Below are 25964 nucleotides of genomic sequence, written 5' to 3'. Positions count from 1 at the left end.
TATTCAATGGTCCCCAAATAAAGACTCATTGGGCAAATTCCTCCCAAAATTCAGGTGCAGGGAAAAAGTTATTTCCTTTTGTTAAACAAAGAATACTCTCATTGATCATGTTTTCTTCTTTACTTTAATTGCTGACAAACTCAGAGTAAATTTTTATGCTTAGGTTTAGTGCTTTCCGCTTGTTTGGATTTTCAAATAATTATTCCCTCACTGTTTTTATCTCTTGGCTCATGTCTTTTATTATATTAATAATTTCCCACTCAACTGTGATTTTTGTTGTAAGCTACCTCATATCATATATCACTTGAGAAAGTAGGCAGTGTATAAATATATATGAAAGACATCATCTCTTCAACATAGACTGGTTAGCGACTGTTTGGAGCAATGACTAAAAAAGTGTGGTCAACGTAATACCTGTAGAAGAATCACTTGATGTATGTGTTAAACAGATACTTAGTCTTTACCTCATGTCTACTGGATCAGAACAAAGGTGGGACTGGGAATTTTCATTTTCACAAGCTTCTCCAGTGCGCATTCTACAGATTAAGGACAAAAGAAGGACACATCTTATATTCCCAAGCATTGTCTACAGCTCTGTGTGTGTGCTCAGTCGCTCAGTTGTGTCTAATTCTTTGAGAATCCATGGCTGTAGTCCCCCCAGGCTCCTCTGTCCATGGGACTATCCAGGCAAGAATACTAGAGCAAGTTGCCATCTCCTGCTTCAGGGGATCCTCCCAGCCCAGGAATCGAACCTGCATCTCTTATGCCTCCTGCACTGGCAGGTGGAATCCTTACCATTGTGCCACCTGGGAAGCCCGCCTACAGCTCTAGTAGGACAGAAATTTAGATATTCACAAAATGCCTGGTTAAATGAAATGTGTGAGGAAAAGTGATAAACCCTAGGCCTGAATCAAGAATGAATAAGGAACTGGAAAAGTATTACTATATTCCATGTGTGAGTCATGGGGAATATTGACACCAGGGTGGCAGTAGGAATGGTAAGTATTTAAAGATTTCAAATTGTGGGGAAGAGGGAACACAGGACTTTTCTAGTCACATTTTGGGGGTGAGAGAGAGAGATCAGAGATATTCCAGAATTTGAATGTTAAACAAATGGAAAAATGTTAATGTCATTATGTGACATAGATAACCATATACAAGTTAAAAAAAAAATACAAGTTTGGGTTTTAAAGTATGAGGTCCTAAGAAAACTAGTAGGTGAAAAGACAGTTGGATAAATTGGTCTAGATCTAGAAATCTTGAGAAAAGCCAAGTTCAGTGATTAAATGCTGGAATGTTATACCTAGAGGTGAGTTGAAATCATAGAAGTAGAAAATAACTCTGGGACTATAGAGTGAAATGCAAGAAGGCTAAGAAAGAAATCTAGAGAAGCACCTCTAGTGAGGAGAGGAATGAGACACACGTCAAAAAGTAGGAGGCAGAAAAGAGAATTGTGGGCTTCTTAAGTCAAAAGAAAAAAGATTTTCAAAAAAGGGTTTGAGTGCCGGATGCTCTTTTGCTGTCTGCTAGGATTATACTTTCCTGAGGAATTGTACTTGAGCCATTTCAGTAGAGTGGAGAGAACAAATGTGAGGGATAGAAAACTAGAATACGGATAGTGTAGGATGGAGAGCTAGGATGGTCACATGATCAGGAAGAAGGCTTGAGGATGAAGTTACTGCTAGACTCTATGGTGCCTTTTCAAAAACTAGGAAAAATTGATGCTTATAATGGGTAGACACATTTCCACGTGTGCTGGCCTGACTTGGTCAGCAGAATACTGGACGATTTCATCCTGTCCGGCCCCTTCAGCTAGGAGTTTTATGCTGAAGTTTTTGATGACAGCACATATTTAAGAATGTTTCTAGGCCTAGAGAAAGTTAGCATTTATTGGTGGGTGTAAGGACAGCATGGAGTATAACTAAGAGACAGGAGGATAAAGATAATTGATAAATCAAGGGGAGCATGAAAACACAGACACAGCTGTTCTTAGAAAACAGAGCAGATACAGCTATTTATACCAATATCTTACTTGAAATAAACATCATTAATCTTTTCACATAATATGGGCATGAAATGGACTCCAAATCTCCTTTTATATTTACAAAAGGGCTTCAGAAAAGTTGTGACTGCCATATAGTTACAACAAAGAATAAGGCAGATCTTAAGAATTGATATGGGATGATTTCCAGAGGATATTATTAAGTGAAAAAAATCAAAGGCAAAGGACACATTTAGTATGCCACCTTTTGTGCTAGAAAGAAAGGAAAATAAAAAAATATTCATATACCTGCTTATTACTACAGAAAGAAGCAGAAGAAAAGTCAGAAGACAACAGAATTTTGGACTTAGAGCTGATGGTAACCGAGGCTGATGAGCTAGGTTAGGGAATGACTGTGTTCTGAATATACCTTTTTATGTAGTTTTGAGTTTGGAGAACATTGTAAATATTCTACATATCCAAAAATAAAAATTAGTTATTTAGAACTGGAGGGTAGAAAAAAATAACCAAAAACTGAAAGGAAATGGAAACAAATGAGCTTAATTTTGTTTTAAATAAAAGTCATAATAAAAGGGAAGAAATAAAGAAAGAAGGGAAAAGAAGTGAGGGAGGATGATGAGAAGAGAAAAGAGCCAATACCCTCAGTCTTGAGCAGGGTTGGGAGTGTGGGAAAGAGAATGTGGGGATGGGGAGATTGCAAATGAATTCTGAACTCTTTTTTGCAGGTTTATTATAGTGTTTGGAAGCAATTCTGGAACCATTTTAATGGTATTATGTTACTCAGCAAATGAGTAAATGTGCTGATGTTGGTATCCAGGGAGCTTACGATGGAAGAAGGGAATATGAAATGGGAAAAGTCAAGAAAGAATCTGTGGGATGGGTTGTAACTGGAGGAACTGATGTGAACTCCTGATTTTTAAGATCAGTCTATGTATGTGTATCTGTATCTGTAGGTTTGCATGTCCCTGTATACATCTCTGCATGTATATACATCTATACATATGAATATGTCTTTGCACATATACATGTACATATATGTGTATACATATTTGTGTATTTGCTAGATTTGCCAACTGAAGGATCAGAAAAGCAAAAACATCTCAGTAGCCCTAAGTAAACCTAGCACTCAGATCTTGGTCTCCAATGCCAACTCCTACTAAGAACCAAAGCTCTGCAAAGAAATGACTGATTAATGGATTGGGGCAGGTAAGTACAAGGTAAGGCTGAAACACCTGTTATACCAGAAAGTGAGAGATTGTTTAAAAGATGTCAGAAGAACTAAAGAGCAAAATTGAAAAGGCTCCCACTGGTCAAATTTGGGACAATTTCAGCACCAAAATAATTTAAGTATAGTGATGGATTATAAAATAATTGGGAAAAAAGAAATTCATGAATTCATACTTAATGATAAATATATAAATAGGGGGAAAGGGAGAGATTTTATTAGAGTGAAATACCAAGGGCCACTGCTAAGTGTGAAGAGAGTGGCAGAGTTGGAAAATCATAATTTTGCAGCCATCTTAGAAAGAATTGGGTGAGATAAATATTATCAATGGATGGTAAATAAATGGAAAATTTTGAGGAAGGGCAGGATATTCACATGGTTTTACAGTGTTTCTCCATAAAATGTCCAAAGTTAACATCACTAACGGGAAACAGATGAACACTATGTGTCTCTAGACAGGACACACCAGAAATGATAGAAAACCATCTATGTTGATTCCTGTTGAGAAATCATGATTTCAACCCGATCATGAGGAGAGATAAAACACAAAGTGAGGAATCATCTATTTTGCAAAGGGGGAATCTATTCTTCAAAATTGCCAGTGTTATAAGAAGACAAAGAAAGGCTGAGGAAATGTTTCCAGGTTGAAGGAGATTAAAGAGACATGACAACTAAATTCAAGACGTAAATTATGTACAAAGAGGGAAAAGGATGTTAGTAAGGTAATTTATAAAATTGGAACATGCAAGGCAGATCAAATAAATAGATTTTGTATATCTTATATTTATATCCATAAATCTATCAACAACTGAACTATGGTTTTATAAAAGAACACACCTATATCTTTATGAAGAAATGTATAATGAAATATTTAGGGATAAAAGGCAATGATGTATGTAATTTATCTTCTAATGGGCTCAGAATAAAATCATATGGTTGGGTAAGTAGAAAAATGACAAAGCAAATGAGCTGACATATTAACAATAGATAAACCTAGTTGAAGCGTACTATTTTTTTGTAATAAAATCTCAAGTTATTTTCTAATAAAACATTGAAAAAGTTTTCACTTGTTATTATTTAAAATATGTGTAGTTAGGTGTGTTGTCAGTGTGAAACTCAGCAAATATGATCCAGGAAATCTGCTATCTTAGAAAATATCTTTTGAAGATAATGAGAAATTTTGAATTTTTTACAAACTGAGATCTCAGTATTTACTCTTAAAATTACATTACCTTTAGGGGAAAAAAGACCTAGGTGAAGAAAAGTCACATAAAAAGTCCACATTTTCATTCCATTAAATTAAAATTTGATTTATACTTACACTTTGAATTTTCCCTCTCCTCACCTCTTTCAGATATGAAACAAAATACATGAAAGGGAAATTGCATATTTTAAGTATTCTCAAGCAAAAATGTATGTTCTTACTAGAACATTAATCTCATCCTTCATAATTAACTATTGCATTTTTCTTTCATCAGGCTCTGACCTTTAAGGTGTTCCTGTTGTGTGTGTTTTTAACGTCTAACTTTTCTGGAAAATGTGCAGAGGTCATAATGAGGCATAATTATATACAGTATATAATTTTCTTTGGCCTTTTTCAAGTGCTAATTTAGCTATCATTTCTTCATATAGAATTTTTATAAGAAATACTTTTAAAAATGAAAATCCTTTTTCCAGCTTTGGTATAAATTATATGTTCAATAAGCAACACAGACAGGAAATTGAGTAACATACTATAGATGTTAAGTGAACTCCGTAAAATAAATTCTTATTTATATAGATGGAAATGAGTTTCTGAAACAGCTTTTTCCCTCCATACTCTGCTTTTATGAAAAGGAAACAAGTAATAACTAGCCTGCTATATGGTCAGGCCACTCAAGATGGTTGTTCTCTTGCTCTCTGTATATCCCCTGCTCAACCAGTCCCTGTCTCACCTACATGCTACTCCCCTGACCAACCTTCCCTCTTAAATCATAGAGCCTAATCAGAAAATGCCTGTGTACTTGCTCATGGTCCCAGCCAGTGATTATTCTGATTTTCAGATCAGAATTATCTCCAGTATGATAGCATATCAGAGGGGTGGTGAAGGGTACCCACCTCTGTTGGTTTCCCTGGCAACCGATGAGCCAACTTGATGTCAGTTCCCTCTATAACTGTTACTCTTCTTCTTCTCCTGGTAGTAAAAACTACTTCCCTGTCCTGTTCACCACCTGCCACACACAATGGGGTGTTGCTCCAGGATTTTGCTTTAGAAGTGGAAGATCCCTCCTCCCACATCTACTAACCCACCGGTATCTCTGTCACTGACTCTGAGCTCTTTCTTTGCTCTTGAGGCTGGGTAAGTACAGGGCTTGCAGGCCTATAGGGTGCAGTCCCCCGCCTACCTTTCCAGTCCTCAGGTGACTTATTGTAAAATGGGCATGCATAAAGAAGGATGAAATAATGACATTTGCAGCACCATGGATGGACCTAGAGACTGTCATACTCAGTGAAGTAATTCAGACCAAGCAAGACAAATATCATATGATCTAGCATATATGTGGAATCTTAAAAAATGGGTACAAATGAACTTATCTACAAAAGAGAAATAGAGTTAAAGAAATAGAAAACAAACTTATGGTTATCAGGGGTAAGGAGGGGAGGGATAAATTGGGAGATTGGGATTCACATAAACACACTACTGTATATAGAATATGTAACTCATAAGGACCTACTGTATAGCACAGGGAACTCTACTCAATATACTCTGTGATGACCTATATGGAAAAATGATTTAAAAGGGAGTAGCTATTTGTATGGAGAAGGCAATGGCAACCCACTCCAGTACTCTTGCCTGGAAAATCCCATAGACGGAGGAGCCTGGTGGGCTGCAGTCCATGGGGTCGCTAAGAGTCGGACACGACTGAGCAACTTCATTTTCACTTTTCACTTTTATGCATTGGAGAAGGAAATGGCAACCCACTCCAGTGTTCTTGCCTGGAGAATCCCAGGGATGGCAGAGCCTGATGGGCTGCCATCTATGGGGTCGCGCAGAGTCGGACACGACGGAAGCGACTTAGCAGCAGCTGCCACAGCTATTTCTGTAACTGATTCACTCCGCTGTACACTTGAAACTAACAACACTGTCAATCAGCTGTACTCCAATGATTTTTTTTAATGGGCATAAAATTAGCATAGTGACTGGCACATAAGTGGGTAGTCAAAAGATATTAATTTTTTATTAATTATATTGATTTTAAAAATAATATCCAGGGTGTGCTTACTGCCTTAACCTGATTTCCTATAATGTATTTGTCATACTGAATAATAACTAATCACCATTATGATAATGCTGAATCATCAAAGATTAAATTTTAAAGATGTTTAGGGCTTCCCTGGTTGCTCAGGGGTAAATTAAAGAATCTGTCTGTCAATGCAGGAGACACAGGTTCGATCCTGGGTCAGCAAGATCCCATATACTGCGGAAAAACGAAGCTTCTCGCCATAATTATTTAGCCTGTGCTCTATCGCCCGAGCTCTGCAAGAAGAGAAACCATCACACTGAGAAGCCTTTGCACCACAGCTAGGGTGTAGCCCCTGCTCACCGCCACTAGAGAAAAGCCAGCACAGGAATGAAGACCCAACACAACCAAAAATAAATAAAATCTTAAAAAAACTTCAGTTGCCAGGAAGTCACACATGACTTCATCAGATTCTTAGGTTAAGAGGAATATTCTGGTGTTCAACTATTCAGAATCAGAATCTGTCATCTTTTATTTTTTAAATATAGCAATTAAGTATTTCATTCATGTTGAAGAATACCTCTTAACTTTCAAATAATTAGCAATTTTACTGCCTATAAACTATTTTTCCATATAATTTCCATCATTAATATGAGAGAATAATCTTAAACTTAGAACACTAAAAAACATATTTAGAAAATGGACAAGTAGTATATGTGTAAAAAAAGAACTATTTCCTGAAAAATTAAGGAGTTTTCGTTTTACAAAACCTTGCTGTAAGCATCATCAGTCATTTGATATTGGCAGGCATGAGAGAACCTATGTGAAGACTGATATGACTTTCACACCATTGTAATGACAAGATGAAATTCAGCAATGTGGATTTCTCTATGAAAAGACACTTTAAACTAAATGAAACATGCTTGCAAGCAAGCATACACACACACACAGAGGGAATTATTTGTCTTGAATTGCTGACAGTGTAAGTAACTTGATCAACTAATAGTACCAGACTAATTCTATAAACCTTAGAGCATTTTTTATAAACCAGTGGTTAGGGAATTGGGATTTAAAGAGGATCTTATGCATTTTTATGTTCCTAATGCCTTAAATCATTTTAGTCCTTGAATGAATGTTGCTGAATAATATTTGTTTCATGCCTATAATGGCCCAATTTTTATAGGGAGGTGGGATTTCTTTTAAATTGAAGGTTAAGTGTAAGGACAAATAAATGTTTTAGTAATTTTAGTATAGTTTTTACTAAATCATTTGGTTAATGAATTAGTTATTACTTTTAGTAAGTTAATAAAATCCATTAATATGTGTCTTGATGGTGTGGAAAAACACCAAATTTTACATCTGGTGATACGAGTCCAAATTTGCCACATAAAATAGATGAAGGGAGAAAAGGCAAGGCTGCAGTCTATGAGGTTGATGAACATGGCAGCCTCTATGGTAGACACCAAAGACTTTGTGAACAACTGGAAAATCTAAATGTTCTGTATCTCATGCCTCTGTAGTTAATAGGAGTGAAGTTGCTTGGGTTAAATCATCAAAATGGGCCATTTCACTAATGTAAATCTGAGGCCAAGTTTTCTCGCATTTTGCATTAGCTGCCCATAAATTCACTTGTTTTTAAGAATGTACTCACCAGAAAGCTCAAGTTCTTTGTGGCTGTGGGAACAGGGGTGTTGGCTGAGTCTGTTGTTCTTTGGAAGCCATTTCCTAGGTATGGGGCACTTCCTTTCAAGCAAGAGAGTGGAAGCCTCAATAGCAGTGGTTCTTAAACAAGATATCACAAGGGATTTGTAACCAATAATAAAGTACCAATGTTTAGGAAATCACTTTTTATGTAAGTATGAATTAGATTGTCTTAAAAGCTATCCATAGACTATGAATATGCCACCCCACTTTGCCACATTAAGATCCCCTTCATGAGTGGGAGAGAAGGGAGAAGAGCCTTTCCTGACTGGAAATTGCTTATCAATTCTTGGCAAAAGTTGGAAGTGTCTCACACAACCTTTTGGTTGTGTGTGTTGCAATAGAAAAGAGAATGAAAAAAGTTGTTTTCTGCATTTTCTAGCTTACTTTAAAACCCAACACAAACCATTCTTGCATATTTTCTGCTTTGTGAGGACCCATTAGTCAAGGAACAGAGTGGTCTCAAAGCACTGGCCAAAATGGCTTTGCTGCAGAAATCTTAACATTGTGGGCTTGCCTTGCATATGTCATTTTGTTATTTTACTCTGGAAATGCAAATACATAATTCTCAAATTAAGAGGCTGTTGATATGTGGAAAGAAGTGTTTGCTTTTTAGAGACAAAAGGGCGAAAAGACCACAGTCTTTGTGTTTACCCTCCCTAGGCATAATGGCAGTGGAAGGTGGTTGGGCTGAGAAAAGTGAATTAAGAAAAGAGTGTGGCCAGTCTCTAACCTTTGAACAGCTTCTTTTCAAAAAGTGTCTATCTATGACCACAGCAGGATCTGTGGTATGTACTGATCTTGATAAAGTCAGATGGTTATTGATGACCAGCCCTTAGGAAATGCAAGTGTATCTTACATAATCCTTGATCATGGTTTTACCTTTTTGGGGTTGAAAAATGGATTGTCTTTAAATTTCTTTGGACTGCTTTAGAAAAATATTTAGAAAAGGGATTCCAGTTTATTGGTAAACTGAAGCGAGTTTTGCTTGTGTCCATTTTTCGGATGGTTTTGATGGAATTAATGACTTAGTCTGTAATTGACTAATCCTCTAAATCTATCACAGCCAGTCTGTAATAAGTGAACTAAATTTAAATCCTTAAACCAACTGTGGATATAGAACAATCTTTATGAAACAAAGCACACTTCATTTTACCAGGACACGTGAAACTGAAATTAAGAACTCAGTAAAACCTAGAAAGCAAAAACTATTGTAGGTGCTAAAACCTTATACTATTTTGCAAATGAAAATCTACCTGCCTCTAAGAAAATGGTATCAGAATTAAGAATAATATAGACCAAGGATGGGAAAACTTTCTCTGAAATGAACCAAACAGTAAATATTTTAGGCTTTGCAGGACACATGGTCTCCATCACAACTACTTATCTCTGCAACTACAGTGCAAAAGCAGCCATAGACAATATGTAAACAAATGTATGGGGCTGTGTTCCAATAAAACTTTATTCATGGACACTAATATTTGAATTTCATATAATTTTCACATGTCATGAAGCATTCTTTTGATTTTTTTCAACCATTTTAAAATGTAAAAACCATTCTTAGCTCATAGGCCAAACAGGCAGTAAGCTAGATTTAGCTCACAAACTAGTTTGCTGACCCCTACCTTATTCTGATGAAGCATGAGCTGTAAGAGTAAGTCGTGAACTTCAAGACACATCAACAGTGTCAGTGAGTCATTCACACTTATAGAGTAGCTATTGAACACTATTGAACATCACCTATGTACTATCCTTGACTAAAATGTTTACCCTGAGTTGAAGAGAGAGAAAACCGAACATATCCAGACTGTGGGTCATTCTATAAAACTGGACAGGGCCCTTCGGAAATGTCAGTTATGAAAGACCAGGGAAAGAAAGAATAAAAGTGCAGGGAAACTGTTTAAGATTAAAAAGATAGGAAAACTAAAAACAACGTGTAATCTTTGGTTCCTATATTAAAGTAAAAACAACCGTAAAAGGATACTCGGGATATCTGGAGAAATTTGAATATGTGTTGTCAGGTTTTATTGCATCAACCCAACCATTACTTGGGTGTGAGGATGGTATTGTGAACTTAAAGAACAATGCCCTGATCTTTGGTGATAAATGCCAAAGCATTTATAGATGTGCAATTTAATTTCAAATGGTTTGACCACACAAAAGTGTGTGTGTGTGTGTGTGTGTGTGTGTGTGTGTGTGTGTGTAGAGAGAGACAAAAGTGATAAAATATTAACAATAAATGAATGAGTGATAAGTATACAAATATTACTATACCACTCATTCAAATTTTATATAGTCTTGAAATTATTCAAAATAAAAATTGTAATAAAAGAATACATAGAAAAAAGAGATAGCTGTAAATTTAGTGGGTTCAACTTGGAAAATTTTGCAATATAAGACATATAGTGCTTGAAAAATAAAGTATTTGTTAGAATTACAAAATAATACCAGTTCTATTTAGAAATTAAAATGACTTGTAAGAAATAGCTGAATCATTTTAGTGTGTCTTCATATTTTTATCTAATTTTTCCCCAGGAAAATTACAGCACTGGTAAAACCTAAAGTTGGACTAATCAAACACAACAAAATTATTAAGCTCAGCTTCTCAAAAGCCCTGAAATTAGATTTTTTGTTTTTGTTATTGCATAAGATGTATGTTTATTCAGTGACCAGAAATCTGAAATGTACTTTTTTTGTAATTAAAACTTACAAATAAAAAACCCCAGTTCTTCTAGTAGTCAAATCCAGATAATTCTTCACATTACTTTGCTCACAGGATTTTTGGAAATGTAGGGAAACAGGATAGGAAACAAAATAAATGAGTCATCTTTTAATCTAGAGAAAACACCCTATTCAAGGACATGAAAGGCACTTTCACAAAACAACTGTAAACACTTTGTGGGCAGAAACCGCATTTTAGTTGCCTTTGCGTCTCAAATGCCAAACACACTGCTGCAAGTAACCATTCCATGAATGTTTGTTGAATGACTGAATGAGTAAATGAAGGTGGGGGGATTCTGCTATATGAAAACAGGTTAGGTTTGGATTTGATGTAAGGAAAAGATTCAACATGATTCCGGCACTGGACTGGGGCACTGAAGGAAGTAATGAATTCTTATTTATTTACTTATTTATTTCTTTATTGAAATTTACAATAATAGAATAAACATATATCTTGGATATATTCTGAGAGAAAACTTACCACTTAAATGTTCAGATATTTTTCTACATGTATGGTGATGGAGACAGTTCCTCAGTTTCAAGGATACTGCCTCTTAACATTCAGCCAGGTTGAAATGGATCTGAAAATCATGACATATGAAGGGTGGTGGAGGGAAGTGAACAACAGAAATCAGAGCAGCAGGGAGAGGATGAGTAACTGGTCTCAATTTTATCTTCAGGGTTGCCAGGAGAAAGGGGCAGAAATACTCTGAGCAGTTGCCTGAGGACAGAACTCAGATCGGTGACCAAATTAAAGGCAAGGGGAAGCTGGAACTATGTAGATTTTAGCAACCTAAGAAACAACTTTTTTACAGAGAGATGTGTCTAATGGTGGGACAACTTGCCTTGACAGATAATGAACACACTGAAATGGTCACATCGAAAACATATAGGCAGAGTTGGTGTGACCATTTTCAAGAGTGCCTCGGAGGGTTGTGTACAGAGCAAAAGACTGAGGCTATATTTCATTCCTTCCAACCTGAAAAAGCATTTTCAATAAACCTGAAAGTCATGCTACAAATTCAGTGTTAATACTAAGTAGATACTTTAAAAACACACATTTTCAATACCTCAGAGTCTTCAATGAGCACATAACTGGTAAATAGAACAGCTCAGTCAGTTTGTTCTTCAAATATTTTACAATAGACTTAGACTTGGCATTCTTAATTACCATCCAAGGAAAATTTAGGTTGTCTCAGTATATAAAATAATACCATATCTCTACGGAGATTCAGAGTGCTCCAGGATCTGTTTCTTCTCTATAGCCTGGCCGCTCTCCCTGTGAACTCTATGATCCTTGGGAGCCTAGATTATTATCATCTACAGCTGCCTCTCAACGAGGCATTTATCTCTAATCTCTCCCACCTATAATCATAGTGCATCTTGCAGCTAGATGTCTGCCCGAAACCCCTTTTGAACAAATTACTACCCATTACAGAGCCTAGAATGATTCTTTGATTTAGAACTATGTATGGAAAAGATGGGACACAACAAAGTGAAAAGTTATTAAGTGGCAGAATTATAGACTAGTATCTAAAAAACGTTCTTGGTGTGGCTCTAATAAGGTTCTACTAATAAAAAAAATCAGGTGCAAAACAGAGATGCTATAAAGTTTCCTTACTACTTAGCATATTACATTCAACAGCTCCAACTTAACTTTTGAGGAGACTCCTCATTAAGCCTCTCAGTTTACCTTTTCTCCTCCTATCCCTGCAGTTAAGCTTCACTACCTCCTACCGTCTAACTTCCTGCTCTCTTCTAACCTTTTTCTTCCTTCGTGTCCCTTGTTCTTGCTTCCTTGCGCCTCTTTCACCACTTTGCTCTCTTCCTCAGCTGTGGGACAACTACTCAGTCTCTGTGTTCACCTTGTCCATCCTGTCTCTAAGCCTCCTAAGAGCAGGGCTTTTGGTATCATTGCATCCCAACGTCTAGACTAGTGCCTTGCAGATAAAAGATATTAATGAATTATCAGGTGAATGAATGATTGTCATTACTGTGACTATATGAATCTACACTAGTTTTTTAATTTTGATATAACTTGATTACACATTATGTGTGGTTTTATATTGAATTACATCTTTTTTCTAATTGTTTATGTGTTTTAGTGTAGCTTTCTCAAAATGAATAGATAGATGTCATCCATATTACCTAATTCAATACTTCAACTCAGTAGATTTTTATTGAGTACCTACTATGTGTCAGGCACTTTAGTAGGCATTAGGATATAAATTCATAACTATATTTAACAAGAGCAAGTAAAGACCAAATGGAGTATTTCTTAGCTAACTTCTTTTACACAAAATAAATGCACTTGAAATCTATAGTTTAAATTAAAAAATAATCAACTTTTTAAATACTTTTCTACCATTTTTTCTATTAAACCCATTCAAAAGAATTATATAACATAAATATAAGATATACTAGGTATCCCGAAACCCAAAACTATACCATCAAGGATAAATATAAATTAAAAAATCTAAGATAAATTTTTATTGGTTTAGGGGAACTGGCATTTAATCATTTGTGTTCCAAGATCTTTATAGTGATCAGAAAGATTTTTAAAATTGTGAAAGCTTCATCTCTTATGCAATATGAATATTTTGGAAGCTGCTACATGTCACATTTTTCCAGAACCAGGTGCAATAATTTGGTAAAGAACACAGGTAAAAGAGATCACTAATTTTCCTTTTCCCCCAATAAACTATGTTTATTATGCCAATTTTAATTGCCATGCAAACTAATGGATTTAAGGCTTATATTTTCCACATCACTAGACATCACAAACATGAAAGCATTTTGTACTGTCATTATACATCAATGTTTGTACTTGGTTATACATATATACAGAAATTATTCACACATCTTAACCTTGCTATTTCCTCCTTTCAAACCAACACAATTTTACCATGAAAGCAGCTTTTTAATAAATGGTATAAGAAATACAGCAAGGCACACTTTTTTAAAAAACTTTTTTCTCATTACCACCTCAAGAAGCATAAAAAAAGAAAATGTTGTACATAATTTAATAGGAGAATGTCACCAGTTTATAATATACAACACCATATAGTTGTTTCCTGAAGTGCTGCATAGATTATTCTTTTTAAAAGGAAATAAATAAAATGGCGCTTTTAAAAGTTGCTTAACTTTGAAAGAAGGACCAGTGTTTCTTCCCTTTGCTGCCATAAAATCAAATATTGGCCTTTCAGGTAAATCTCTTTCCATAAACATAGGCATCATACCATTAAAAAGAATCAAGATTGAAACATGAGATTGGTCAAGTACCACCAGCAGGGCAGGGACTTGGGGATGGGGGTGGGGGTTCATTCCAGATAGGTGAATTTAATGGACCATCAATTTGGTGAACTGCAGAATTTTAAAGAGTAGATGAGGAAGGGAGAAGGCGAACTGAAAAGTCTTGCTGGAGAGGTGGGGTCGGTAGAGGTAGCTTGGGACAGGAATCCATGGGAGAACAAGCAGCTTTGCTGAACTTCAAAGACAATCACCTAAAGAGAACCAGTGCACATCCAGATCACAAGGCTCATGTGGACAACCGCATTCAGAAGAAAGATTCATCTGGGGAGAGGTCAATGTAACAAACGGCAGTGACACGATGGAGCCAGAGACCAGCCCAGGGAGGGAGGGTGAGGCCGCCCTTGAGCTGCAGCCAGGCTTACCTACAAGAGAGAGACAAAGCGAGAGGAAAAGCTTTCAGAAGTGTCTGATTCATTTGCAAAACTGATGAAGGCCACAATTTTAGAAATGCTTGCTAATGTTCTGAAATAAAAGGATACATAAAATAGAGTGGTTGTAATAGCCCAAATGTTACAATGTTTGAGAATTTGCTCAATGTTTGAGAATCAAGGGGCAAAATAGATTGCTTTGTTTTTTTTTTTTAAAAAGACACAGTTTTAAAGAAAAACAATGATCAAGTTTGACTTTTTCTCTGGATCTCATCTACTCTTTTGCTTGTGAGTGAAAGTTGCTCAGTCCTGTCTGACTCTGCAACGCCATGGACCACATAGTCCATGGAATTCTCCAGGCCAGAATACTGGAGTGGATAGCCTTTCCCTTCTCTAGGGGATCTTCCCAGGGATCAAATCCATGTCTCCCTCATTGCAGGTGGATTCTTTACCAGCTGAGCCACAAGACAAGCCCAAGAATACTAGAGTGGGTAGCCTATCCCTTTTCCAGGGGATCTTCCCAACCCAGGAATCAACCCGGGGTCTCCTGCGTTGCAGACGGATTCTTTACCAACTGAGCTACCAGGGGAGCCCTTCGCTTGTGAACTGGGTTTGAATACTCAAGATAGCTTCAAATCAGTATGAAAATGTGAGACTGCCGATGCCAAGTGACACAGCAAAATAGCAACTGAGCCCCTTTGAGGAACTGATGAAGGCTATCATGTTAGAAATGCTTGCTAATGTTCTGAAATGAAAAGATACATAAAATAGAGAGCTTGTAACAGTTCAAATGTTTCAGAATCATTGTGCAAAACAGATTGCTTTGTTTTTTAAAAAGACATAGTTTTAAAGAAAAATAATTGTCAAGTTTGACTTGATTCACAGAGTGGGAGTCTGAACTCTTGGGTTTAACCCTTCCTTCAATCACTATACGTGTGACAGTGGGATTGAACAATTTCATTATTTTACAATGGTGAAATATTCATAAATGTGATAATCCCAAATCCTTCAGCCCTTTGCCTATGAAATGATACAACTGGGGCTTCTAGCTCAAATACTAATGCATTTCATTTAAAGTACTGATAGCATTGTTCAAACTAGAATGATTCAATTATTTTTGTACATCTGATGGCTCAGATACAAATTTGTTACAAACTCAATTGGTTCTTCATATTTCTAAGTGGCTAAAATCAACCTGTTGAATATGAGGAACAATTAAAATTAGGCAACACAGGATGCAATTGTGGTAGGTGCTCTGACTAGCTCTCAAATATAGCAGGCTTTTGCTTTTAGGGGTTTAAACTGAGTTCTCAAGTCTAATGTCAGATTGCTTTATGGTCCTTCTAGAACTACTTTCATTCTTTCTATCTTACTCTCTTCCTCTATAATCTTGCAACCTGTTCAAGAGCCAGAAAAACTTGAGCAAATGTGGTTTGGCTGGAGCCACACGATGTTGGGGAGAAAATGCAAGTTATCAAGAACAGGGAGAGAAAGACAGGAACAGATGGGATGAAATTTGTTACAGTAAAATAACGCAGTAACTCAAGAAAGGCATGGTGCATTGTTCAAATGCTGAGGACATGACTCATTTGAAATCTGGCCACTGAGGAGGGAATCCTTAGGTGAGGCAAATATGGGCTTACTAAATGACAGTACTTAAATTCCTCTGGATAATCAAAACTTTCAATTTGGTACATTTGGAAAGGGTCAGGATAAACTGGTTGAGACAAAAATCTGAGCTGTGGGTATAAGTGTGTGTGTGCATGCGTGCACATGGGAGTGCATGTGAAATGGGTGATGCCCAATAAAATCTTTGATATTTAGCATGGCAGGGCTTGTTATTCTGAAGTGCTAGAAAATTTTAAAAAGCACTTCACATCCAACAGAACTTTGATTTATTAAAGTGATCTAAAGGTAAATATAATAAGATCACATCTATGTTGTTTAGAGAAAATTAACACACTACCACCAAGAATAGTTTCCTAAACTGCTTGGTCAACTTTGGGTCATATTAAACACTTAATGTCATTCCAATTAACAGAATAACAATTTGTTGTGTACATGAGAAACGTTGCTTTTAGAGCTTTCCCAGTTTATAAAAACGGAGTAGCAGCTCTGTTTACTGTATATATGTATACTTGAGCATGCACAAATACTTGCTTAAAATCTAAAATCTATGGTCCTCTAACTCTTTGCAGACTGACAAAGTAGGAAAGGCAATAAAGCTAAAAAAATTCTGAAGGAAATATATACATCTTAAATAAACACAGCACCCTACCACACTAAAAAAACCCAGAAAATCAGAGCAAACCAAAAGAAAAAAAATAGTATACACTGGCTGCATGTGATGAGTTCAGTTTTTGTATCACAGGATTTACCCAGCCTGAAGTTTAGGGTTAAATCATTCACCAAAGGTCAGAGGCTTATGATGAGGATTATGAAGAAATAACTGTCAGAATACAGCAAAAAGATTAGTGCAAAGTACATCTCTTAAGCGGGTCCTAGGAGGCTTTGCAGACATATATGCTTCCTTCAAATTAGGCAGAAATATCTGGATCTATCCAGTTACCTTTTTTTGATGTGATTTGCTATAACTGACCCCTCTATGTTTGTAGAAACATGATACATAAATGAAAATAGTGAAAGGCACAGCAGTGTACCCGGAAATTGCTGCAAATGCACTGTGTTAGAGGAAGTTAAAATTTCTCAAACAGATTCAGTGGGCTTTTAATTAGAACACAGTAAATGAAGAACCTGTTCCAAAAATTTTGCAAAAAAGAAATGTGTGTTTCTCTTGAGGACTATAACTGTTATTCTAAGTTACAGCCCTTCTAGAAGACATTACAATCATTTCCTCCTCTGAGAACTTATTTCTGGTGGGAAAAAAAAACAAATTTGGTGAACTTTATTTTCCTGATAAAAAGGATATCCCAAATGATAGCTTTCAAATGGCTTAAAAAAGTGGAGTTTTTCTTTTTGCTTTTCTGAATCTTACAGGGAGAACAATGACAGCAATTAAGCTTTCATAGACATGAAACCTCATATTTACATATAATTTTACTATGCATTCCTGACATTCAACACAGAAGGTGTGTCAACATTTTGAGATTAAATAACTTGTCCTGGTTGGTAGTGTTTTAACAGTATGTAAATATTTACACCCAGGTACCCAGCAATAATGACTGGTGAAAAGTTTAGGTATCCAGATGTTCTGTCTACATGAAACTGAGAACACTGAATAGGCCCAGTAAATATGGCTACCTAAATGGCCTCAGGCTGATAACAAGTCACTTGGGGGCGATGTGAGTTCTGCAGAAATAAAATCTGGCTGCTTCTCCCATTGCCTGTGATTGGTCAGGCATTGAACCGCAGGGGCTCCACAAAATATTGCTAACTGGCAGACGGGCTGGCAGATAATTTTACACTGTCCACGCCTGTAAAATTGTGAGGATTACACAGATCTGTCAGCATGTTCCCTTCCCCGACTCTAAAGATGGAGCTGCAAGTCATTACATTTCATTTCAATTCTATATCTGTGTGGGGGAGAGGAGAAATCCCCAGGGCATCAAAAAAGGAAGGCGTGCACCCCAGAGGTTTCTCCAGTGCCAGAGCTTCTCGAGACCAGATCTCGGCGTGACTGGTGATTTGAGGGTCACCGTCACGTAAGTCTGCGCCCAGAGTGGTGTTGCTTTCAAGCCTTGGTCCCCTTTCAGAAAACAAAAATCAGCCAGGCTCTACCGGCCCTTCTGTGGAGGTTGGCAGAGCTGGCAGTACAATTGGTTCTAATAGAACTTGTTTTGAAGCAGCTTATGGAATGGCAGTTATTCTCCCTTAATGGTCAGTTTTACTGCATACTGATGGAGAATGTGATTATAGGGTGGACATGTTTCACAGAAAATACATTTCTCTCTCTCCTACTTTTGTTCTCCCTTGCAGCCAATTGTAAATAGAGTCTGAAACACAGAAAATTAGTTGTGCTATATTAGTAAGTAGGGCTGCTTTCCTACAATTTTGCATACTGAGTTTATTTTTAGGGTATATATATGGTATAGATTCCCCCCTCACTCCCCATTTCTAGCAGCTCTACACAGAATCACACATTTTAATGAGCTGAGGGCACAGGTGTTGCAGGAAAAAAAATAATGATGTTTGCCATTCATCTTTCAAATTAAATAATGTGTTTTTAAATAGTAACTTTTTTCATAATACATTATGGGAACAACATTATCTGTCACATTTTAAAAGATGTATTTGTAATAAATGTAAATTACTTTTAGAAAATCAGTAATTAGGCTCATCAAAAAATAAACAATCTGCCACAAAAAAGATAATCTTTAGCATAGTTAAGTATAATAACTGTTATTTGAATAAGTTAACAAATTAGGGTAGATTGCTTCTGTAATTCATTTCCTATAGCACGAGTTTAGGTTACTGCATTAAGCTTCTGGAGTGGGAGGTGGAGATGGTAGTCGGTACCTCATACTTTGGTGAAATACAACTCTCACATTCAAAAACTCACATTTTCTTTTCTAAACTTGATTGAGAAAGTATATTCATCACTGAGGCTTAGAAATAGGAAATAACAGAGTTTCGGTGTCACTTTTAGAACTGTATCATCCTATCAGAATTATCAATCAGTAGCTGTCTTATTAAACACGAACAGCAGAATGACTTTCTTTAAAAAAAAAAAAAAAAGAAAAAGAAAAACCATGGATGGAAATCAGCTTGTCACCTTCAGGCAAAATTCAAAAATTCTGTTTTTATCAGAACGCCATTAACTTGTCATGTATTCTCTCCGCATTTGCTTTCGGAGCCTGTTCTCAGTCTCTGTGTGGATAAATAAGAGCCTCTTCTTTAACATCAACTTTCCCCTCCTGTTTGAATCCTCAGACTTGGTTGTGATTAACAGCTGTGACAGCACAGCCTTCCACCAGGGAAGTAAATGTGATGATAGTTACATTAGACAGAAGTGTAAAAGGAAGGCCTAGATCCGGAGATGCAGCTTTAACTTAATCACTGTTCATCTCTAGGCACGGAAGGGAGCAGGCCGTGCACAGAACCTGAAGCGGGGAGCACTGCGCGTGCATTCTGATCAGAGGGTATAATTGCAATCTGGAGGAGAACCCCCTTTCCTCCCTTAATGGAAGAATTTGAGGCTCTACTGTATTTGACTACTTCCTCAAATTTTTTATTCTTCTTGGCATAATGATGTGATAAAGGTGATGTTACTAAAAATGTCAATGGTGACTATTTTTTCCCCCTTTTGCTTCACAGCTACTTGCATGGTTGGGAGTATTTCTTCCATCTAAATGCCTTATTCAGATAAATACCAGCCATCCTGACTAGTCCTTTCTCCTATCATAGCTTTGTTGACTAAAACTCATATTTTAAGTATGTCTATATTAAATATATATGTGACAATATATTAAATATATATTAAAACATGAGGACTATACGTACCTTTCAATGAGATGATTTTCATGCTTGGAGAGGGTTACCTTCTACCTATGCATATTTCTATGTCGTTCTTCATGAAGGTTTAGCAGATTCTCTTCACAGGTTAAAGCTGTGGGGCTGGGATGCCACGCGGCCTTGTCCTTTGGCTGCTTCGCCTTCGAGGAGAGTCCAGGAACTCCAGATGGGGCTGAAGAAGCATTGTGTTCTTCTGGCCTTGCTGACTCACCTGGGTTTTCTGAACTTTCCTTTTCACTGCCCAGCCTTGAAGGAGTAGTTACCTCTGTGCTTTCTCCATGGACATTAGAAGCCTGGGATAAACCATCCACTTCCTTTCCTATATCACCTCCTTTTGGAGGACTTGAAAGGGCCACCGTGTCTGCATTATTGGTGAGGAAGGAAGTATCACTGAACCTGGAAGAGCCTGCTGCTGCTGGCAGGGGCACTGCGGCCTCGGTGGGATCCGCAGGTTCATTTGGAGGCGCATCAGAGAAACGGGGCTTGTCTTCAGCAGGGTCCTCCTCAACACAGGCCTCGAAGAAGTATTCGGTGTCCTCCTTGTCTTCTGAGCCAGAGTCAGTCATGTCTGGTGGCAATGGAGTGCTGCTCTTCTCTTCAATGTAATTGGTGACCTCCCCACAATCACTGTCATGAGAGGAGAGAGATAAGTAGGAATAAAAGTCCCCTTTTCTTAGCTGGATGGGCCGATGAGAATGCTCCAACACCTTCTCCTTGATTTGAGTTAATGAAGTAGGAGCAGTGACCTCGTTTTCAGGTTGAGATTTACATTTCAGGGCTGTTGAAGCCATGTCGATGATTTCCTTAACAAAGTCGTGTACTGAGCAATCTTCGGCATCTTTCTGATGAAAAATGTCTGGTTCACAGTCACAACAGGAAACGTTGTCACTGGCGGCAACATTTTCCTCTGTTTCATTTTGTTCGCGTGCTAGGCAGCAACCAGCAGATTTTCCAGCCATACTTGGTGCATCATTAGATGAAGATTTCAGTACATCAGAGTCCTGTCCATTGATAACACTGGTTTCTGGAGGCAGTTCTGGACAAGATTTCTCAGTGGGAGTAGAAGCAGCACTCTGATTTTCAAAATGATGGTGGTTTTGACATTTCTTTGGGACATGTCTAACCATTTGGGGAACAGACTCCTTTCCAGGAATACTTGATTCATCTGAGTCATCTATAACTGGTTTGCACTTACAATGCTCATTCTCTGAAATCCTTTTCCCAGCTGAACCAAGACTTTCTGATTCCTTTGAAATCTCATTCAGTTTGTCCTTCTGACTTTCTGGAGTGCTTTCAATATTGCCATTTTCCATGTCTGCCACATAGGGATCTTTATTAACTTTGAAAATATTTTTCTTATTTTCACCTTTTGTCCCTAAGTCACAGGTGTGGGGTAAATTCTTACTATTTCCATTATTTTCAGAGAGATGTTTTATTGAGCCATTGAGAAGGGCCTCAATGTTGAGGGTGTCCGAGGAATTGGTCATCTCACTACTACTTACATCCTTAGTGCCCTTGATTTCATCACTGAGATTACACCTTCTCTTATCTCTTGTCAAGGAAAGCTTGGGTCTAATCCAAGTCTGCAGCTCATTCTTTATGTAGTCCAGCCCGGACATCACGTTGCAGTCTTCATAAATTTCATCATCCGTTGCAATACTGGAGTCATCATCCTCATCTTTGATGCACAGCTCTTCTTCTGTTAGGGTGAGCGTTGAGCTGGAGAGGAGGTCACTGTCATCTTCATCATCAGTGCAGGCAGAGGTGCAAGAGACATTCACGATCATGCTGACATTGACATCACTTTCATCAGCCACCGAACGAGGAAGGCGCTTCCTGAATGAAGCATTTGATTCCGGGATCTTGTTCTTGTGTAACACAATATCCTCCGAGCAAAGAGAAAGCTCATCACTGCTGCTTAGTTCTGTAAGAGATGCTGGCGAGTCTTCATTGATAGAAGATGCTATGTCCAGTGACAGTTGGCCAGGGAAAGACATTTTTTGGGAACAGCTTTGAAGAGTGATATCAGAAACGCTTCGCTTTATCTTCTGCTCTGAAGGGCTCTGGATATTCTCCAAACGATTCAGGAGATCTAATGTTCTTTTACTCAGTTCACCAACTGAGCCACTGCTCACACTTAGGTCGCCGGAGCTGTGACAGCTAAAAAGATCTTCATTGCTTTTATAAGATGTCAACCAACTTTCTAAAGAAGTGCTTCGCTGGAGGCTGTCACTGCCATTTTTAAAGATGCCCAATGCAAATAAATCACCCCCTGGAGAAAGAGACTCAATAGACGAACTATGAGATAAAAGAGAGAGCTGTCTGGCATTCTGCATGCCAGTGAATGTCTTCTCTACATCACCACTTTTATATGAACTGCGATCCATTTCATGGGGTGCACTTGCCAAAATCCTTTCATGGGGAGGTGCATCTGGTTGTAACTCTGTAGCCTGATGTTTAGATTTGCAGGATTTTTTATCAAAATAAAAACCATGAAGCAGGGGATCCTCCACATGTGCTTTTTCACTTTGTGACTGTTTCATTATCATCGGTAATTTGAGTTTTGAGCCTTGAAGGTACGAGTAATCATAAAATGTAAACACATCATGTTTTCCTTGTAATTCTTCTCCCAAACAACCAGGCGTATGTTTGGTAACACTGTTTAAATCTCCAACTTTTCCATTTACACAACCCACTGGTGAAATGGGTAACTGAGAGCTATTTGGGAGCTTAATTCGTTCCTCCTCGTCTTTAATATTATGCTTTAACAAGTTAACTGCATCTCCCATTTGTGGGTCCAGATGTTCAGTGTCAGGGTTACTTGGGGACCCATCCACTGCATTGAGCAAGCACATTTCAGAGTTGGTGGTGGTTTCGGTGTCCCCTTCACTGACAATTCCACTCTCACTGCCTGAATTTTGGCTCATGTCTCCTCCATGGCATGGGCAGGGCTTCACCAAATTGGAGCCCCCTAGAAGATCTGGCAAAGATTTGGTAGATGAAAAGGAAGAGTCTTTGCTGAGACTCTTAGTTAAAACACTAGGCTGTGTCATGCTAGTGAACTTTGGATTGTTTTTCAGGAATGGGATGTGGCTGTCTTCATAGAGTTCAACATTGTGGAGGCTGTAGACTTGGTAAACGTGCGGACTGGAAGGGGCAGTGATACTTGACGCATACTGAGATGCCCCATGGTCACCTGCCTCTTCTTCATAACTCGGGTTCTCACTGCCTGTCTCGTCAAGGTTTAAGGAAGGCATGACAGGTTGGGATTCTTGATCAAGGTCATTCGATTCTTCATTCAAACTAATTAACTTGTTACTTATGTCAGTTTCATCCCATTCCAGGGCATCCTCACTCGTCCCATTTAGGTCCATCAAGCCAGGATCAATCACATTCAAAGTCTCCTGTGTAGGAGAAAAGAAAAAAGCAGAAGAATTAGGGAACACAAGCATGAAAATTTTATCCATTCAAAATCTCTTGGAAGAGTCAGGAAAGAAATTTGCCCCAAGCATGAATTTGAAAGATAGCATAATTATCAGCTCTATTCCTCTCTGGAATAACATCCAAAATTATTGAAAGAGGCTTTTCTATCAATAGTAATTTGTCACTGGGGGCAATAACATAGATTAAAATGTAAGATTATTACAGTCAAATATGTAATTTATGGAATTAACTATTTCCTATTGATTTTAACCTTGGATTGGGTGAAGATAAAACTGTCAGGTAAATAAAGGTAAAAAAGAGGTTAGCCTGTGACAGCTTTTAGGGAACATTCAGTCTAATATTATCGCAGTTCTGGAGTTCATAATGGAGTACTATCTGTACCCACATATGGTGAAATCCCCTCTTGCTTCTGGTTCCTAAGTTCCCCACCTAATGGAGCTTCTGGGAAAAGAGAAGAGTTGTAGCTATCTGTAAAGCCATTCACTGGCCAGAAGCTCTCATAGATCTATCTTTCCCAAGCCTTCCCTTCAGGGTTCCTCCTCTTCAGAATGTGACCCTGTTCCCAATCAGACCCAAGCTGAGCACCATCTGCCTGGTTTCTTTACTCACATCTTCCTGGACTTGAGTCTCGAGCCCCAGGACTGTAGGGTAGCTTCTTAGTCATTAGTCACTGTACTCACAGTCTCTCTCTTCCCCCGTCTCCATCACAGAGGTTCCACTTTGATCCTTGATCACTTGTTCACTTCTCTCACTACTGTCCCTTTATAAAGTCCAGGCAGAACCCTCCCCCTCCAGTCCTAGAATAACAACTATCTGAGGACTTCCTGACTCCATGAATGAAGCAGCCCAGATTCTCTTAGGCTGCTTTCTGCCTGCACAGTTGGGATCTTGTTCTTTCCTTGGATTTCTTGATTTTTACCCTTTTTGGTGGAGTGTGACATTCTGGGACACAGAAGCTGAATGGGTCTGGCATGGTCTTGGGCAAGTCGCTTAACCTTTCTGGGCAGTCATCGCCTCGCACCACTTTTTCTAGGGGGTCAGCGCTGTCCTTTTTCAGAGAAAATTCTGAGGATTAGGTGAGCTAATGCTTGGGAAGGGCTGAGGAGGCAGTCAGTATAAAGCAGCTGGAATACTCAGTGCATGGAGAATTGCTCTAGAGTGGCCTTTAGTTAATTCATAAAGGGTTTTCCCGGCCTTAGATCATTCTCTCATCTCTCCTTTCAATTTGCTCTTAAAATCACAAGGAATTCATGACATGGTGGGTAGAGAGAGGTGTCTCACTGTATTAACAGGTCAGCATATTTGCATTACAATTCAGAATTATTTTGACAGTCTGGTTGAAAAACAGGCCATGGTGCTTTTCTTCCTCAGGAGTGGAAAAAAAGGCTTCACCAGTAGCACATTCACAGTGCTCTCCTAAGAAGCTCTCAGTCCTTCCTGAAACTACTAGTGGAAGGATACCACACAAACACATTAAGCATAAAATACCCATTAGCACTTTATTATACTGGATATGTAAGAGATTATCTGTACAGCCTATTTAAGTTTAAAAGACTCCAGATGCAAAGTAAACATTAATTAAGGGATAGTCTTAAATTTTCTAACAGAATCTTTCCTACCAATGTTATAGCACTTAATCTAGTTCACTGGCCATCATCATGCTCGCTTAGGTATGGGGTATGTTCACCATGATGAATTTTTATTAGAATTTCGGTTTATTCTTTGCTTGCTGATAAAGTACTAATGACCAGTTAGTACGACTAGTGAATGTTAAAATCTTTAACTATAGAAACAATCAATCAGTCTAATCAAATAGTACATCAATTTCAAATACTATCTTGGCGACACTGGACTCTGAGAATGCTAATAAATAACTGAATTTGTCTTTCAAAAGAGCTCTGTCTGTAACTCTCAGGTTGACTTTAACATTTAGAAGTATAAGATTTTCCATGAGGGTCCCAAACCCGGGGGCTCACTCTGGCTGCAGGAACCATGCCACCCAGATATGCACCAGGAGCTGAGCCCAAGGGATGCCTGTAACTCGGACTTGCCTTCTATGACACAGTTGTTTTCTGACCAAAGGCTGCCTTTGTGGCTTTATAAATGCAAGCCCACAACTTGCATGGCAGCATCTACAAGAACAAATCTTTCACTCAATAAAGAAGTTGGAGTGGAAGATTTCCACAGGAGAAGATTAAACTTTTTGTCTATAATATTGTCCTTTTCCTTTCCTAATTCTTTCTTCCTATAAATCTCTTAACTTGATTGTAATTTCAAAAAAAGTTTTTATGTCAACTCTGGGGAATATCTGACAAGACCCATTAGAAAATCATTCACTTTAGACTTTACATTTTACATATTAAAGAAGAGCTGATCACTCTGCCCTCGTTCACTCTTTTCTGTTATGAATTAAATTCTGTCAATATTTTCAATAAAATCTCCATTTCTTCAAGATTTAACCTCAAACATAAAATATACCCTGAGGGTAAAAAAAAAGT

At 37.8% G+C, this 25964-nt stretch overlaps 1 protein-coding gene across 1 annotated transcript in view; it reads right to left on the bottom strand.

Annotated features, from left to right (window-relative positions):
- Positions 1–11056: 11056 nt before the first annotated feature.
- Positions 11057–25964, bottom strand: part of AKAP6 (A-kinase anchoring protein 6) — a 441039-nt gene continuing 426131 nt past the window's right edge. Inside the window, exons 13-14 of the mRNA XM_065906586.1 lie at positions 20011–23426; positions 11057–14544 (exon numbers count right to left, since the gene is read on the bottom strand). Coding sequence (XP_065762658.1) covers positions 20052–23426 — 3375 coding nt within the window. The 3' untranslated portion in view covers positions 11057–14544; positions 20011–20051. The remainder of the gene's footprint in view (positions 14545–20010; positions 23427–25964) is intronic.

Source organism: Muntiacus reevesi, chromosome 15 (assembly GCF_963930625.1).
Source record: "Muntiacus reevesi chromosome 15, mMunRee1.1, whole genome shotgun sequence".
NCBI lineage: Eukaryota > Metazoa > Chordata > Mammalia > Artiodactyla > Cervidae > Muntiacus > Muntiacus reevesi.
Note: the sequence above shows the minus strand (reverse complement) of the source record. Positions and strands in the feature narration are given on the sequence as shown.